The 15473-nt window shown below is 36.2% G+C and overlaps 5 protein-coding genes across 9 annotated transcripts; 1 reads left to right on the top strand and 4 right to left on the bottom strand.

The window, feature by feature from the left end:
• Nucleotides 1–2927: 2927 nt before the first annotated feature.
• LOC135140599 (zinc finger protein 90-like) lies at nucleotides 2928–4586 on the bottom strand. Its single transcript, XM_064071212.1, has 2 exons — nucleotides 4429–4586; nucleotides 2928–4377 (listed from the first exon to the last, which is right to left on the bottom strand). The coding sequence occupies exon 2, from the start codon at nucleotides 4370–4372 to the stop codon at nucleotides 2993–2995; it is 1380 nt and encodes a 459-aa protein (XP_063927282.1). The 5' UTR covers nucleotides 4373–4377; nucleotides 4429–4586; the 3' UTR covers nucleotides 2928–2992.
• Nucleotides 4587–4630: 44 nt separating this feature from the next.
• On the bottom strand, nucleotides 4631–5956 carry LOC135140600 (zinc finger protein 142-like). Its single transcript, XM_064071213.1, has 2 exons — nucleotides 5929–5956; nucleotides 4631–5874 (listed from the first exon to the last, which is right to left on the bottom strand). Exon 2 carries the CDS (start codon nucleotides 5872–5874, stop codon nucleotides 4687–4689), a length of 1188 nt encoding a protein of 395 aa, XP_063927283.1. The 5' UTR covers nucleotides 5929–5956; the 3' UTR covers nucleotides 4631–4686.
• Nucleotides 5957–6015: 59 nt separating this feature from the next.
• LOC135140616 (zinc finger protein 142-like) lies at nucleotides 6016–8386 on the bottom strand. Of its 4 annotated transcripts, none has more exons than XM_064071244.1 (2): nucleotides 7965–8386; nucleotides 6016–7923 (listed from the first exon to the last, which is right to left on the bottom strand). In XM_064071244.1, the coding sequence occupies exon 2, from the start codon at nucleotides 7906–7908 to the stop codon at nucleotides 6133–6135; it is 1776 nt and encodes a 591-aa protein (XP_063927314.1). In that variant the 5' UTR covers nucleotides 7909–7923; nucleotides 7965–8386; the 3' UTR covers nucleotides 6016–6132. The 4 variants fall into 4 exon arrangements, with proteins under 4 accessions (XP_063927314.1, XP_063927313.1, XP_063927315.1 ...); XM_064071243.1 differs by having other exon boundaries at nucleotides 6016–7917; XM_064071245.1 differs by having other exon boundaries at nucleotides 6016–7978; nucleotides 8033–8386.
• A 1351-nt stretch (nucleotides 8387–9737) lies between these two features.
• On the top strand, nucleotides 9738–11858 carry LOC135140584 (zinc finger protein 142-like). Its single transcript, XM_064071194.1, has 2 exons — nucleotides 9738–10038; nucleotides 10088–11858. Exon 2 carries the CDS (start codon nucleotides 10096–10098, stop codon nucleotides 11731–11733), a length of 1638 nt encoding a protein of 545 aa, XP_063927264.1. The 5' UTR covers nucleotides 9738–10038; nucleotides 10088–10095; the 3' UTR covers nucleotides 11734–11858.
• A 1467-nt stretch (nucleotides 11859–13325) lies between these two features.
• On the bottom strand, nucleotides 13326–14808 carry LOC135140597 (zinc finger protein 711-like). 2 transcript variants are annotated; one of them, XM_064071209.1, is made up of 2 exons: nucleotides 14424–14808; nucleotides 13326–14382 (listed from the first exon to the last, which is right to left on the bottom strand). In XM_064071209.1, the coding sequence occupies exon 2, from the start codon at nucleotides 14365–14367 to the stop codon at nucleotides 13351–13353; it is 1017 nt and encodes a 338-aa protein (XP_063927279.1). In that variant the 5' UTR covers nucleotides 14368–14382; nucleotides 14424–14808; the 3' UTR covers nucleotides 13326–13350. The 2 variants fall into 2 exon arrangements, with proteins under 2 accessions (XP_063927279.1, XP_063927278.1); XM_064071208.1 differs by having other exon boundaries at nucleotides 13326–14376.
• Between the last annotated feature and the right edge of the window lie 665 nt (nucleotides 14809–15473).

The raw sequence follows: 15473 nt of genomic DNA, 5'->3' as shown, positions 1-15473 counted from the left end.
CGAAAATGTTGCTCCGTGACCATCAACACCCTATATTTTTGGAATCAGCACGTCGAGATCTAGGTCCCTGAATTTTTTCAGAAATTTTGGACAACATTTTTAAAACTGAAATTTTTCCAATGGTCCCCCCTTCTTCAAATTTCGGCCAAATTTTGACATTTTCGAAACTTAACTGAATACATTTTCTTGTAGATTTCGAGGCCTAGAACTCACTTCCGGTCTCGTTTCTTTGATAACTGCAACCGTTTTTCCGGAATCGACCGTCGAAATATCGAAATTTTTAGAAATTCTCAAAAATTCGCATTTCGCGCCGATTCTTTCGAAAATGTTGCTCCGTGACCATCAACACCCTATATTTTTGGAATCAGCACGTCGAGATCTACGTCTCTGAATTTTTTCAGAATTTTTGGACAACATTTTTAAAACTGAAATTTTTCCAATGGTCCCCCCTTCTTCAAATTTCGGCCAAATTTTGACATTTTCGAAACTTAACTGAATACATTTTCTTGTAGATTTCGAGGCCTAGAACTCACTTCCGGTCTCGTTTCTTTGATAACTGCAACCGTTTTTCCGGAATCGACCGTCGAAATATCGAAATTTTTAGAAATTCTCAAAAATTCGCATTTCGCGCCGATTCTTTCGAAAATGTTGCTCCGTGACCATCAAAACTCTATATTTTTGGAATCAGCACGTCGAGATCTACGTCCCTGAATTTTTTCAGAATTTTTAGACAACATTTTTAAAACTGAAATTTTTCCAATGGTCCCCCCTTCTTCAAATTTCGGCCAAATTTTGATATTTTCGAAACTTAACTGAATACAATTTCTTGTAGATTTCGAGGCCTAGAACTCACTTCCGGTCTCGTTTCTTTGATAACTGCAACCGTTTTTCCGGAATCGACCGTCGAAATATCGAAATTTTTAGAAATTCTCAAAAATTCGCATTTCGCGCCGATTCTTTCGAAAATGTTGCTCCGTGACCATCAAAACTCTATATTTTTGGAATCAGCACGTCGAGATCTACGTCCCTGAATTTTTTCAGAATTTTTAGACAACATTTTTAAAACTGAAATTTTTCCAATGGTCCCCCCTTCTTCAAATTTCGGCCAAATTTTGACATTTTCGAAACTTAACTGAATACATTTTCTTGTAGATTTCGAGGCCTAGAACTCACTTCCGGTCTCGTTTCTTTGATAACTGCAACCGTTTTTCCGGAATTGACCGTCGAAATATCGAAATTTTTAGAAATTCTCAAAAATTCACATTTCGCGCCGATTCTTTCAAAAATGTTGCTCCGTGACCATCAACACCCTATATTTTTGGAATCAGCACGTCGAGATCTACGTCCCTGAATTTTTTCAGAATTTTTGGACAACATTTTTAAAACTGAAATTTTTCCAATGGTCCCCCCTTCTTCAAATTTCGGCCAAATTTTGATATTTTCGAAACTTAACTGAATACAATTTCTTGTAGATTTCGAGGCCTAGAACTCACTTCCGGTCTCGTTTCTTTCATAACTGCAACCGTTTTTCCGGAATCGACCGTCGAAATATCGAAATTTTTAGAAATTCTCAAAAATTCGCATTTCGCGCCGATTCTTTCGAAAATGTTGCTCCGTGACCATCAACACTCTATATTTTTGGAATCAGCACGTCGAGATCTACGTCCCTGAATTTTTTCAGAATTTTTGGACGACATTTTTAAGATTGAAATTTTTCCAATGGTCCCCCCTTCTTCAAATTTCGGCCAAATTTTGACATTTTCGAAACTTAACTGAATACATTTTCTTGTAGATTTCGAGGCCTAGAACTCACTTCCGGTCTCGTTTCTTTGATAACTGCAACCGTTTTTCCGGAATCGACCGTCGAAATATCGAAATTTTTAGAAATTCTCAAAAATTCACATTTCGCGCCGATTCTTTCGAAAATGTTGCTCCGTGACCAGCGACACCCTATATTTTTGGAATCAGCACGTCGAGATCTACGTCCCTGAATTTTTTCAGAATTTTTGGACAACATTTTTAAAACTGAAATTTTTCCAATGGTCCCCCCTTCTTCAAATTTCGGCCAAATTTTGATATTTTCGAAACTTAACTGAATACAATTTCTTGTAGATTTCGAGGCCTAGAACTCACTTCCGGTCTCGTTTCTTTCATAACTGCAACCGTTTTTCCGGAATCGACCGTCGAAATATCGAAATTTTTAGAAATTCTCAAAAATTCGCATTTCGCGCCGATTCTTTCGAAAATGTTGCTCCGTGACCATCAACACTCTATATTTTTGGAATCAGCACGTCGAGATCTACGTCCCTGAATTTTTTCAGAATTTTTGGACGACATTTTTAAGATTGAAATTTTTCCAATGGTCCCCCCTTCTTCAAATTTCGGCCAAATTTTGACATTTTCGAAACTTAACTGAATACATTTTCTTGTAGATTTCGAGGCCTAGAACTCACTTCCGGTCTCGTTTCTTTGATAACTGCAACCGTTTTTCCGGAATCGACCGTCGAAATATCGAAATTTTTAGAAATTCTCAAAAATTCACATTTCGCGCCGATTCTTTCGAAAATGTTGCTCCGTGACCAGCGATACCCTATATTTTTGGAATCAGCACGTCGAGATCTACGTCCCTGAATTTTTTCAGAATTTTTGGACAACATTTTTAAAACTGAAATTTTTCCAATGGTCCCCCCTTCTTCAAATTTCGGCCAAATTTTGACATTTTCGAAACTCAACTGAATACATTTTCTTGTAGATTTCGAGGTCTAGAACTCACTTCCGGTCTCGTTTCTTTGATAACTGCAACCGTTTTTCCGGAATCGACCGTCGAAATATCGAAATTTTTAAAAATTCTCAAAAATTCGCATTTCGCACCGATTCTTTCGAAAATGAGAATTAAAGAATCTGTACAATGAAGCGAAAAAGTGCGCTCGAAAAAAATCAGATTTATTAAACCTTAAAAAGTGTGTCAAGTTAACACTACATATCCATTTCACTATGCTATACCCAGGTGTGTTTTTTTGTGTTTACGAAAATTCGAACTATATTTATTTTTGTATGGACACAGTTCGCATTTGTACCATTTTACATCCTTTCCATCTGAATGGCAGTTGTTCGTATGGTTTTTTAAATAACTTTTCAATTTCGCCTTATATGGACAATACTCGCAGTGGTATGGTTTGACGTCTGAATGGTGCAGATTCATATGTATCTTTAGCTTATTTTTTTCTTTACTTTTATAGGAACATTTGGCACATTCGTACCATTCTGGTTTTTCCGAATGTTGAAAATGAATATGCTTCTTCAAACACGAATTAAATTTACTCCTGTAGGGACACTGTTCGCATTCGTACCACTTGACTTGTTCTTCATCCAAGTGTCGATATTTAAAATGATTTTTCAAATGGGCCGGCTGTTTAGCCTTAAATGTACAGTGTTCACACTTGTACCATTTGATATCCTTCCCGTCTGAATGTCGATTGTTCATGTGATTTTTTAAATAACTGTTCAATTTAGCCTTATATGGACATAATTTGCACTGATATGATTTAATATCCGAATGACGCACAGTTATATGAAGTTTTAAATCAGCTTTTCTTTTACTTTTATACGAACAGCTGCCACATTCGTACCACTTAACTTCATTTTCATCTAGATGTCGACAAATCACGTGTTTTTTCAGCTGCGACACCCAGTTAGTTTTAAATGGGCATTTTTCGCATTCGTACAATTTAGTTTTTGGTTCGCCTTGATGTTTCACACTTACGTGAATATTTAAATTCCTTTTGTACTTAGTTTTGAAAGGACAATCGCTGCATTCGTACCATTTAACGTCTGCTTCGTTCAAATGCAAGAAATGTATGTGGATTTTTAAACTATGTTTTATTCTAGTTTTATACGGACACTGATTGCACTGGTGCCATTTAATGTCGTCTTCGTTCAAATGCACGGAATTTGTGTGCTTTTTTAAATTTGATTTTGCTCGAGTTTTATAGGGACACTTGTCACAATTATACTGTTTATTCAAATGTTCAGTTTGCTTGTTTTCTTTATTTCCTGTACACGTTGAAGCATGCTGAAGACACTTCAATGAGAAATTCGTTTCAAAGTGGCATTTTTCGCAAACATAATTGTGTATATGAAAATCTGCACATTCTCTCTTCGGACCATGATACTGATTGACGTGTTGTTTGAACACAACTGTTAGTTCGGTTTTAAAATCACAGTCTTTACACAAATAGGCTTCAATTTTGGAGTCTGAGCATGAACGGTGTTGTCTCATGTGGTTCCCCATAAAGAAAGGTGACGTAAAATTCAATGAAGACCTCTCACCTGTTGGGAGTGCTTTAAATTCCAAAGTTGACATTTGTGACATCTAACCTAAAACCGTTTCATCACACTATAGAATTGTGGCAATTTTTTTACACAAACCTCGTCGAAACACAACCAAAGCCGGAAACTACTAAAAATTGCTTCAACCAATGCTGACGAGCCAACAAAGTATTTAGAAAACTCTTCACAATGTTTGTAGATTTTCGATTCACATAACCTCAAACATTTGAACAACCACAACCATAGATGTAGAAAGTAAAGAGGGCTTCTCTAATTGAAATTTAAAGACCATACTTGTTAAAAACACGATTTATTTTATAAACTTAATACAACCACAAAATTAAATTAAAGTAAATCCTACATATGCACTTTTTTGTGCCTATAAAAAGCCGATTTATTTTTAACTTTGTGCGGACATTGATCGCATTCGAACCACTTAATATCCTTTCCACCCAAATGGCGGCAATTTATATGGCTTTTTAACTGATCACTGCGCCTCCCTTTATAGGGGCAATATTTGCACTGATACGATTTGACCTCCAAATGGACCCTTATATGATGTCTTAAATTCTTTTTTGTTTTACTTTTATATGAACAGTTCGCACATTGGTACCAATCTTCCGAATCATCAACATTTGTGTGCTTTTTTTCATTTGAATGGGACTTTCTCTTATGATAATTTAAACAAGTTTTGCTTTCACTTCGAAATGGACAGATGGCACATTCGTACCACGTGATTTCTTTCTCATCCACGTGTCGAGTAATTAAATGACTTTTTAGATGCTGAATCCATTTGGTTTTGTATGGGCAAATTTTGCATTCGTACCATTTATTTTCTTTGTTTTGATGTTTTACAGTCACGTGCGATTTTAAATTTCGTTCATACTTGGTTCTGAATGGACACTTTTTGCATTGGTACGATTTAAACTCGCCTGCGTTCAAGTGTCCAGCATTTATATGTCTGCTGAAGCCGTTTTTGAATTTAGTTTTAAACGCACATTTTTCGCACTTATACCATTCAGACTCGTCTAAATGGGCACAATTTTCGTGGATTTTTAAAAGCGCTTTACTTGTACTTGTAAATTGACACTTATTGCAAGCATACCGCAAGTTTACAGGTATTTCGTCTGCTTGCTCAATATTAGAAGTCACACTGTCAGCACTTTCGTTCTTTTCCGTACATTTTGAACTATGTTGAATCCACTTTAACACCAGATTTGTTTCAAAGTCGCAATTTTCACACGAGTAAGTTTGTACGCGAAAATCGTCTCTACATTCTTTCTTAAGGCTGTGATGTTCGTTAATGTGTTGTTTGAACAAAGTCGTTAGTTCGGTTCTAAAATCACACTCTTTACAATAATACAGTTCGATTTTGGCGCGTTCACAGTTAAATTTCTTCGGGGATGAACGGTGTCGTCTCACGTGATTCACAATAAGAAAAAGTGAGGTTGTGAAATAGGGACATCGTTTGCAGTTGTGAACATTTTTCCGGGAAGAGCGTTCCCAGGATGCTCCAAGAGCTTTGGAGTAGTCCAGGGTGGCCATCTAAAATCGTTTTATCACACTGGGGAAGAATATTGAGGTTATTCTTACTCGAACCCTAACACACGTGTTGGTTGCCACAACAAAACACAACACACAACTGACAGATCGGCCATTGACATTTTGACATTGACACAACTAGACTAGAAAATGAATATCCCCAGATTTAGGGAATTTCAGACGCATTTATTGAAAACGATTACACAAAGTGATGCTTTTTTAATACAATTTTGTGTTACTTTTACATTTCATACATTCGTACTACTCGACTTTGTCTTCATCCACATGTTGAGAAATCACGTGACGTTTCAAATACCAGGTGTTACTAGTTTTAAACGGACAATTTTCGCATTCGTACCACTTGACTTTTTCCTCATCTAGATGTTTCCTAGTCACGTGTTTCTTCAACGACGTTCTGTGCTTAGTCTTGAAATCGCACTCTTCGCATTGGTGCCACTTCACCTCCTCTTCGTCGATATGTCGACAAATTATATGTTGTTTTAAGTGCGACGTTCGTTTAGTTTTGAATGGACACATTTCGCATTCGTACCAGCTGATTTTTTCTTCAGCTAGATGTTTCGCAGTGACGTGATTGTGCAAATTTCTTTTGTTCTTGGTTCGGAATGGACACTCTTTGCATTCGTACCACTCGACTTTTTCGTCGTCGAGGTGTTTACAAACCACGTGACGTTTCAAATGCGACGAGTTTCTACTTTTATATGGACAATTCGCGCATTCGTACCACTTAATTTTGTTCTCGTTTGAGTGTTTCGCGTTGTTGTGGAGTCGCAGATTTCGTTTATTCGTGGCTTTGAATTGGCATTGTTTGCATTCGTACCATTTAATGTCGTCTGCGTTCACGTGTAGCGCGGATGTGTGTCTTTTTAAGCCGTATTTCACGGTGGTTTTAAATGGACATTTGTCACATGTGTACCATTCGGCGTCTTGGTCTTGTAAATGAACACGTTTTAAGTGGTTTCCTAAAGTGACTTGATCTTTACTGGATGGACAGTGTCCATCTGAGTGTCGGTTCTTCATATGACTTTTCAAGTAACTTTCCAACTTGGTGTTGTATGGGCAAAATTCGCACTGAAACGATTTAACATCTAAATGGTGGAGAGTTATATGCTGTTTTAATTTATTTCTTCTTATACTTTTATAAGGACAGGTTGCACATTCGTGCCACTTCACTTCTTTTCTGTCCAAATGTCGAAAAAGTCTGTGGCTTCTTAAATTCGACGCGAGTTTTGTCTTGTACGGGCAATTGTCACATTTGTACCACTTAATTTTTCCTTCGTCTAGATGTTTGACAGTTATGTGAGTTTTTAAATATTTTTTGTACCTAGTTTTGAATGCACAGTCAGTGCATTCGTACCATTTAACGTCTTCTTCGTCCAAGTGGACGCAGTTTATGTGTCTACTTAAATTACTTTTCGCTCTAGTTCGGAAAGGGCACTTTTCGCAATTGTACCATTCACCGTGGTGTTCATCAGAGTGGATTCGGTTTATGTGGACTCTTAAATCCCGCTTGTGTCTGGTTTTATACGGACAGTTGTCGCATGCGTAGCGATGGTTCAAGTGGCGACTTGCTGTATGACGGGTTAAATTACGTTTGAGTTTAGCTTTGTAGGTACATTCTGTACAAGAATACCAAAGTGATTCGTCGGTTTTTATACTGTGAAGATTTTCTTTCATTTCGGTGCACTCTGAATCATGCTGAAGCCACTTCAAAGAGAGGTTTGTTTCAAAGTCGCATTTTTCGCAAACGTAATTTTGTATGTGGAAATCGTTACTAGATTCGCTCTTAACGCCGTGATATTTAGCAACGTGTTGTTTGAACAAAATCGTTAGTTCCGTTTTGAAATCGCAATCTTTACAGTGGTAGAGTTCAATTTTAACGTTTGTGCATGTAAATTTTTCCACAGGGTGTCGTTTGAGGTGATTTTCCATAAAGAAAAGCGATGTTGTGAAATAGGGGCATAGTTTACATCTGTGGACGTTTTTCCACAACGATCCGCTCCATTGACAAGTTGACATTGTGGTTGTCTACAACTGCTCTATTATTATATGGACGAATTAATCATTCTGGTTACCTAAAATCGTCGAACTAGGGTTAAAATTGGAAATAAAAAAATGTTTCAAGTAATGTTGCAGTCCTAACCTAACATTTTTACGTCATAAATTTGTTTTCCATGTATTTTCTCGTACCAGCGAAAATCAGGCACAATTGTTGGAAATGAAATAGTTTTCCACTACAAATAATTCCAGAAATTGTAAACTTGTATTATCTAACTGTCATCGTTATCACCAAACGCCACAGTTGTTAATTTTGGAAGTGAAACTAGGGGGGCGATTTTGAATTATTTTCACTTGAAGACGAGCCAAAAAGCGACTACGTTACAGAGCTTAGAGAACGGGGCCCCAGATGGGGGCCTTTTCCTTTTCGAGTCTTAGTGACATATAGGGTATTTTGTGTCTAGTATAAAGATATGGTGGTAATAACAGTGATGAACTTTAACGGAGTCAATTTTGTTTTTATTTTGGACTATCATATTTATCCTTCGCTCTACCTCTAAATGTACTTTTATTATTTTGTTTATTTGTTTATTATTTATTGTTATCAACATATCCTTAACTAACCAACGTAAAGACACAAAATACCCCAAATGTCACTAACTAAACTGCCTCAAACTTGCTATTTTTCAAAAAATGGAAACAAGATTTGACGCTCCTGAAACCATTAGAGGTCAGTCTAAAGATATTAAGAAAAAAAAGACAAAATATAGCCCCGCCCACCCGCCCTATCTCAATTGTGATGATTTTTTTATTCGCCGTAAACCAATGGGGGCGGAGCTTAACTGCAAAATACTATCTACATTAAGAAAAAATTAAAACGAAATATTAAGCCCCACCTATAACTACTTGCCCTGATCTAAATATGTAGTAATGAAGTTTTCATTCTTGGCTACACCTAGGGGCGGAGCCTAATTGCAAGATCCATATTTCCTTACAAAAATTTATCATTTTCAACGTGTTTTAAGTTTCTAAGAAAAAAAAAATATCACAAGTGAGATGGGGTGGGTGGGCGGGGTTTATATTTTGCCTTTTTTTCTCTTAATATAAGTAGTATTCTTTGAAAACACGATACTCAAAAACATGTTTTTAATTTCTTTGTAAAAAATAAGTATTTTGCAGTTAAGCTCCGTCCCCTTGGTTTACGGCGAATATGAAAATCATCACAGCCTATACCATGTCTCCTTCTACCATGGCTCCGCCCCATAATTTCAAAATCCATATTTCCTTCTAAAAAATTTACCATTTAAACCATGTTTTAAGTTTCTTGTTGTGAAAAGATGGCCATGTACGTTAAAAAAAAAAAACAAAATATAATCCCGCCCGCCCACCCTATCTCAATTCTGATGAATTTTTCATTCGTTATTAGACTGAAGGGCGGAGTAGCTGCAAAATCGATGTTTCTCTAAACAAATTTACCATTTTAAACCTGTTTTCAGTTTCTTGTTGTCAAAAGATGACTACACAAATTAAGAAAAAAAGGCAAAATGTAAGCCCCGCCCACCGCCCCTGTCTCAATTGTGATGATTTTTTTGTTCGTCGTGAGCCCAGAGGGCGGAGCTTAACTGCAAAATCCTTATGTCTCTACGAAAAATGAATAACATATTTTTGAGTATCGTGTTGTTCAAAGAATACCATATATATTATGAAAAAAACAAGGCAAAAATTAAGACTCACCCATAGCTATCCCAAGCTTAACTGTGATGAATGTTTATAAATAATTTTTATTTGTTTATCATTTATTGCCATCAACATAGCCTTAACAAACCAACGTAAAAACACAAAATACCCCAAATGTCACATATAACCATATAACAATGACAGATAAGAACACAGATTACCCCCTCGATAAGAATGATCATTGATCAGCAATGATCAGTTTATAATTTCTGTAATTATTTCGGGTGGCAAAAATTAAGCACGAGTGAGTACATGCACCACTTATCATCGTCTAATCTGCTGCAAACTGTTGCTATTTTAAAAAAAATGCAGTTTATGACGTAAAAATGTTAGGTTAGGTCTCTGACATTCCTGGAACCGTTAGAGGGTGAGACGGTTATTTTCAATTTTTACACTACTCTAACGAAATTCTAGGTAAGCAAAGTTTTATTATTTTATCTCTAGTGTAATACAGTTGTTTTAGACACTAAAATGCCAACTTTCGAGTATTCGAAAGCGTTAACAGAATGGGGAAGATCGTCGTGGAAAAACGTGCACACCTGTAAACTGTGCCCCTATTTTACAACATCAATTTTGTGTATGGTGAACCACGTCAAACGACACCGTTTTCCTGTGGAAAAATTCACATGTACAAACGCTGAAATTGACTTCTACCACTGTATAGACTGTGATTTTAGAACGGAACTAACCATTTTGTTCAAACAACACGTCGCTAAATATCACGGCCTTAAGACAGAATCTAGTGAGGACTTCTGTACACAAAACTACGTTTGCGAGAAGTGCAACTTTGAAACAAACTTCTCGTTAAAGTGGTTTCAACATATTTCAACATGCACTGTAACGAAAGAAAACCTTGAAAGTGTGAATTCCGACGAAATACGTTGGTATTACTGTGCGCAATGTTCGTACAAATCCAAACTCAAAGTTTACTTAAAACGTCACATTCAGAATAGCCATGCAGCCAAGCGTTTTACGTGTGACAAGTGTTTGTATAAAACTAGACATAAACGAGGTTTAAAATACCACATAGATCGAGTCCACTTAGGTCTAATAGATGATAAGTCGTGGAATTGCGAGAAATGTCCTTTCAAAACCAGAACAAGGTACAATTTAAAATTACACATGTATTACATGCACTCGAACGAAGACGAAGTTAAATGGTACGAATGCACTGACTGTGCATTCAAAACTAAGCAAAAAAATTATTTACAGATACACGTAAACGCAAAACATCTAGACGAAGAAGAAGTTACGTGGTACGAATGTGAACATTGTCCATACAAAACAAAAATCGCTAACGGTTTAAGAAGACATGTAATTTGTCGACATTCAGTGAAGAGAGAATTTAAGTGGCACCATTGTGCGATCTGTTCATATAAATGTAAAACGAGGAATCAATTAAAGCGACATTTAATTCGCCACCATTCAGATACGAAATCATTTCAATGCAACTATTGCTCATATAACACTAAACAGGAACATTATTTAAAAAGACATATGACGAACTGCCACTCGGATGGAAAGGATATTGAATGGTACACATGCGAACAGTGTCCATTTAAAACCACAGTGAAAAACGGTTTAAAAATACATACAGATGCCGTTCACTTGAAAAAAGACATTGTTAAACCGTTTAAATGCAAAGAGTGTGAATTCAAAACTACGAATCAAAAAAATTTAAGCACACACATCAATAGAAACCATTTAGACGAAAACAAAAGTAAAAGGTACGAATGCGCACATTGTCCCTACAAAACTGTGAACTCGTCGCATTTAAAATGTCACGTGGTTTCTAAACACCTGGACGACGAAAAAGTCGAGTGGTACGATTGCAAAGAGTGTCTATACAGAACTAAGAGAAAAATCCTTTTAAACTTGCACATAAGGTCGAGACATTTAGATGAAGAAGAAATTGATTGGCACGAATGTCAAATTTGTACGTTCAAAAGTAAACAAGCGCAGGGCTTAAAACAACATGTAGCTTCTCAACACACCGCTGAAGAAGAAATCAAGTGGCACGAATGTGGAGAGTGTCCTTTCAAAACTAAGTACCAGGGACAGTTAAAGAAACACATAACGAGAAAACATCGAGATGAAGAAAAAATTTAGTGGTACGAAAAACCAAGGACGGTGTGAATGTACGAACTGTTTTTATAAAAGTAACTAAAATTCTGTTGAAAAGGCATTACTTTGTACACTATGTTTTATCTTTTTATTAAAATTTTGAAAAACAACGATTTATTTGTTCATTTATTGTCAGCAACATATCTTTAAGGAACCAACGTAAAGACACAAAATTCCCCAGATGTAACATATAATAATGACAGATAAGTTTATAATTTCTGTAAATATTTGTGGTGGAAAAAATTAAGCGCGAGTGAGTACATGCACCACTTATCGTCGTCTAATCTGCTGTAAACAGTTGCTATTTTTCAAAAAACGGTAACATTATTTGTAGGTTATGACGTAAAAATGTTAGGTTAGGACTCTGACGTTCAAGGAACCGTTAGAGGGTCAGAGGGTTCATTCCAATTTTAATACTACTCAAACGGGATTTTAGGTAAGCAAAATAGCGGTTTTTTCTATAGTGTAATACACTGACTTTAGACAACCATAATGTCTGCTTTGGAATACTTGAAAGCATTAACAGAATGTGGACGATGGTCATGGAAAAACGTCCACAACTGTAAACTGTGCCCCTGTGGAAAAATTTACATGCACAAATACCGAAATTGAATTCTACCACTGTACAGTCTGCAATTTTAAAACGGAACTAACGATTCTGTTCAAACAACACGTTGCTAAATATCACGACCTTAAGACAGAATCTGGTGAAGATTTCCATATACAAAACTACGTTTGCGAAAAGTGCAACTTCGAAACAAACTTCTCGTTAAAGTGGTTTCAGCATGTTTCAACATGTACAAATAATATAATTTTAGAAGGACACAATGCTGAAGTGTACACATGTGAAAAGTGTCCGTTTAAAACCACAGTGAAAAACGGTTTGAAAAGACATGCAGGTGCAGTTCACTTGAAAGAAGACATTGTTCAACAGTATAAATGTAAAGAGTGTGAATTCGAAACTACGATTAAAAAGAATTTAAGAATGCACAACAATAGAAAACATTTAGATGAAAACAAGATTAAATGGTACGAATGCGCGAATTGTCCCTACAGAACTGTATACCAGTCGCATATAAAACGTCACATGATTTGTAGACATTTGGATGACGAAAAAATCAAGTGGTTTGAATGTGAAAATTGCCAATACAAAACAAAAATCGCGTCGAATTTAAGAAGTCATATGATGTTTCGGCACTTGGACAAGGAAGAAGTGAAGTGGCACGAATGTGCGATCTGTTCGTATAAATGTAAAATAAAGAGTAAATTAAAGGAGCATGCAATTCTCCACCATTCAGATATCAAATCATTCCAGTGCAAATATTGCTCATATAACAGTAAACTGGAAAGTTACTTAAAAAAACATATGAAGAACCGCCACTCAATTGAAGATGGTGTTAAATGGTACAAGTGTAGGCAGTGTCCATTTAAAACTAATGATAAAGTAGTTTTAGGAAGCCACTTAGAAGGACACGATTCTGAAGTGTACACATGTGAAAAGTGTCCATTTAAAACCACAGTAAAAAACGGTTTGAAGACATATAGGTGCAGTTCACTTGAAAGAAGACATTGCTAAACAGTATAAATGTAAAGAGTGTGAATTCAATGTCGGTTCTTCATGTGACTTTTCAAGTAACTCTCCAACTTGGTGTTGTATGGGCAATATTCGCACTGAAACGATTTAACATCTAAATGGTGCAGAGTTATATGCTGTTTTAATTTATTTCTTGTTATACTTTTATAAGGACAGGTCGCACATTCGTGCCACTTCACTTCTTTTCTGTCCAAATGTCGGAAAAGTCTGTGATTTCTTAAATTCGACGCGAGTTTTGTCTGGTACGGGCAATTGTCACATTTGTACCACTTAATTTTTCCTTCGTCTAGATGTTTGACAGTTATGTGAGTTTTTAAATATTTTTTGTACCTAGTTTTGAATGCACAGTCAGTGCATTCGTACCATTTAACGTCTTCTTCGTCCAAGTGGACGCAGTTTATGTGTCTACTTAAATTACTTTTCGCTCTAGTTCGGAAAGGGCACTTTTCGCAATTGTACCATTCACCGTGGTGTTCATCAGAGTGGATTCGGTTTATGTGGACTCTTAAATCCCGCTTGTGTCTGGTTTTATACGGACAGTTGTCGCATGCGTACCGATGGTTCAAGTGGCGACTTGCTGTATGACGGGTTAAATTACGTTTGAGTTTAGCTTTGTAGGTACATTCTGTACAATAATACCAAAGTGATTCGTCGGTTTTTATACTGTGAAGATTTTCTTTCGTTTCGGTGCATCCTGAATCATGCTGAAGCCACTTCAAAGAGAGATTTGTTTCAAAGTCGCATTTTTCGCAAACGTAATTTTGTATGTGGAAGTCGTTACTAGATTCGTTCTTAACGCCGTGATATTTAGCAACGTGTTGTTTGAACAAAATCGTTAGCTCCGTTTTGAAATCGCAATCTTTACAGTGGTAGAGTTCAATTTTGACGTTTGTGCATGTAAATTTTTCCACAGGGTGTCGTTTGACGTGATTTTCCATAAAGAAAAGCGATGTTGTGAAATAGGGGCATAGTTTACATCTGTGGAGGTTTTTCCACAACGATCCGCTCCATTGACAAGTTGACATTGTGGTTGTCTACAACTTCTCTATTATTATATGGACGAATTAATCATTCTGGTTACCTAAAATCGTCGGACTAGGGTTAAAATTGGAAATAAAAAAATGTTTCAAGGAATGTTGCAGTCCTAACCTAACATTTTTACGTCATAAATTTGTTTTCCATGTATTTTCTCGTACCAGCTAAAACCAGGCAAAATTGTTGGAAATGAAATAATTTTCCACCGCAAATAATTCCAGAAATTATAAACTTGGATTATCCAACTGTCATCGTTATCACCAAACGTCACAGTTGTTAATTTTGGAAAGTGAAACTAAGGGGCGATTTTGAATTATTTTCACTTGAAGACGAGCCAAAAAGCGACTACGTTACAGATCTTAGAGAACGGGGCCCCAGACGGGGGCCTTTTCCTTTTCGACTCTTAGTGACATATAGGGTATTTTGTGTCTACTATAAAGATATGGTGGTAATAACAGTGATGAACCTTAACGGAGTCAATTTTGTTTTTATCTTAGACTATCATGTTTATTCTTCGCTCTACCTCTAATAAATGTACTTTTATTATTTTGTTTATTTGTTTATTATTTATTGTTATCAACATATCCTTAACCAACCAACGTAAAGACACAAAATACCCCAAATGTCACTAACTGACCTGCTTCAAACTTGCTATTTTCCAAAAAATGGAAACAAGATTTGACGCTCCTGAAACCATTAGAGGTCAGTCTAAAGATATTAAGAAAAAAAAGACAAAATATAGTCCCGCCCACCCGCCCTATCTCAATTGTGATGATTTTTTTATTCGCCGTAAACCAATGGGGGCGGAGCTTAACTGCAAAATACTATCTATATTAAGAAAAAATTAAAACGAAATATTAAGCCCCACATATAACTACTTGCCCTGATCTAAATATGTAGTAATGAAGTTTTCATTCTTGGCCACACCTAGGGGCGGAGCCTAATTGCAAAATCCATATTTCCTTACAAAAATTTATCATTTTCAACGTGTTTTAAGTTTCTAAGAAAAAAAATATCACAAGTGAGATGGGGTGGGTGGGCGGGGTTTATATTTTGCCTTTTTTTCTCTTAATATAAGTAGTATTCTTTGAAAACA

The sequence above is a fragment of the Zophobas morio genome, unplaced genomic scaffold (assembly GCF_036711695.1).
Source record: "Zophobas morio isolate AGI-343-1 ecotype UQ-CSIRO unplaced genomic scaffold, CSIRO_AGI_Zmor_V1 ptg000040l, whole genome shotgun sequence".
NCBI classification, from domain to species: domain Eukaryota; kingdom Metazoa; phylum Arthropoda; class Insecta; order Coleoptera; family Tenebrionidae; genus Zophobas; species Zophobas morio.
The sequence above is the reverse complement of the archived record's forward strand: the minus strand, read 5'-3'. Positions and strand labels throughout refer to the sequence as shown.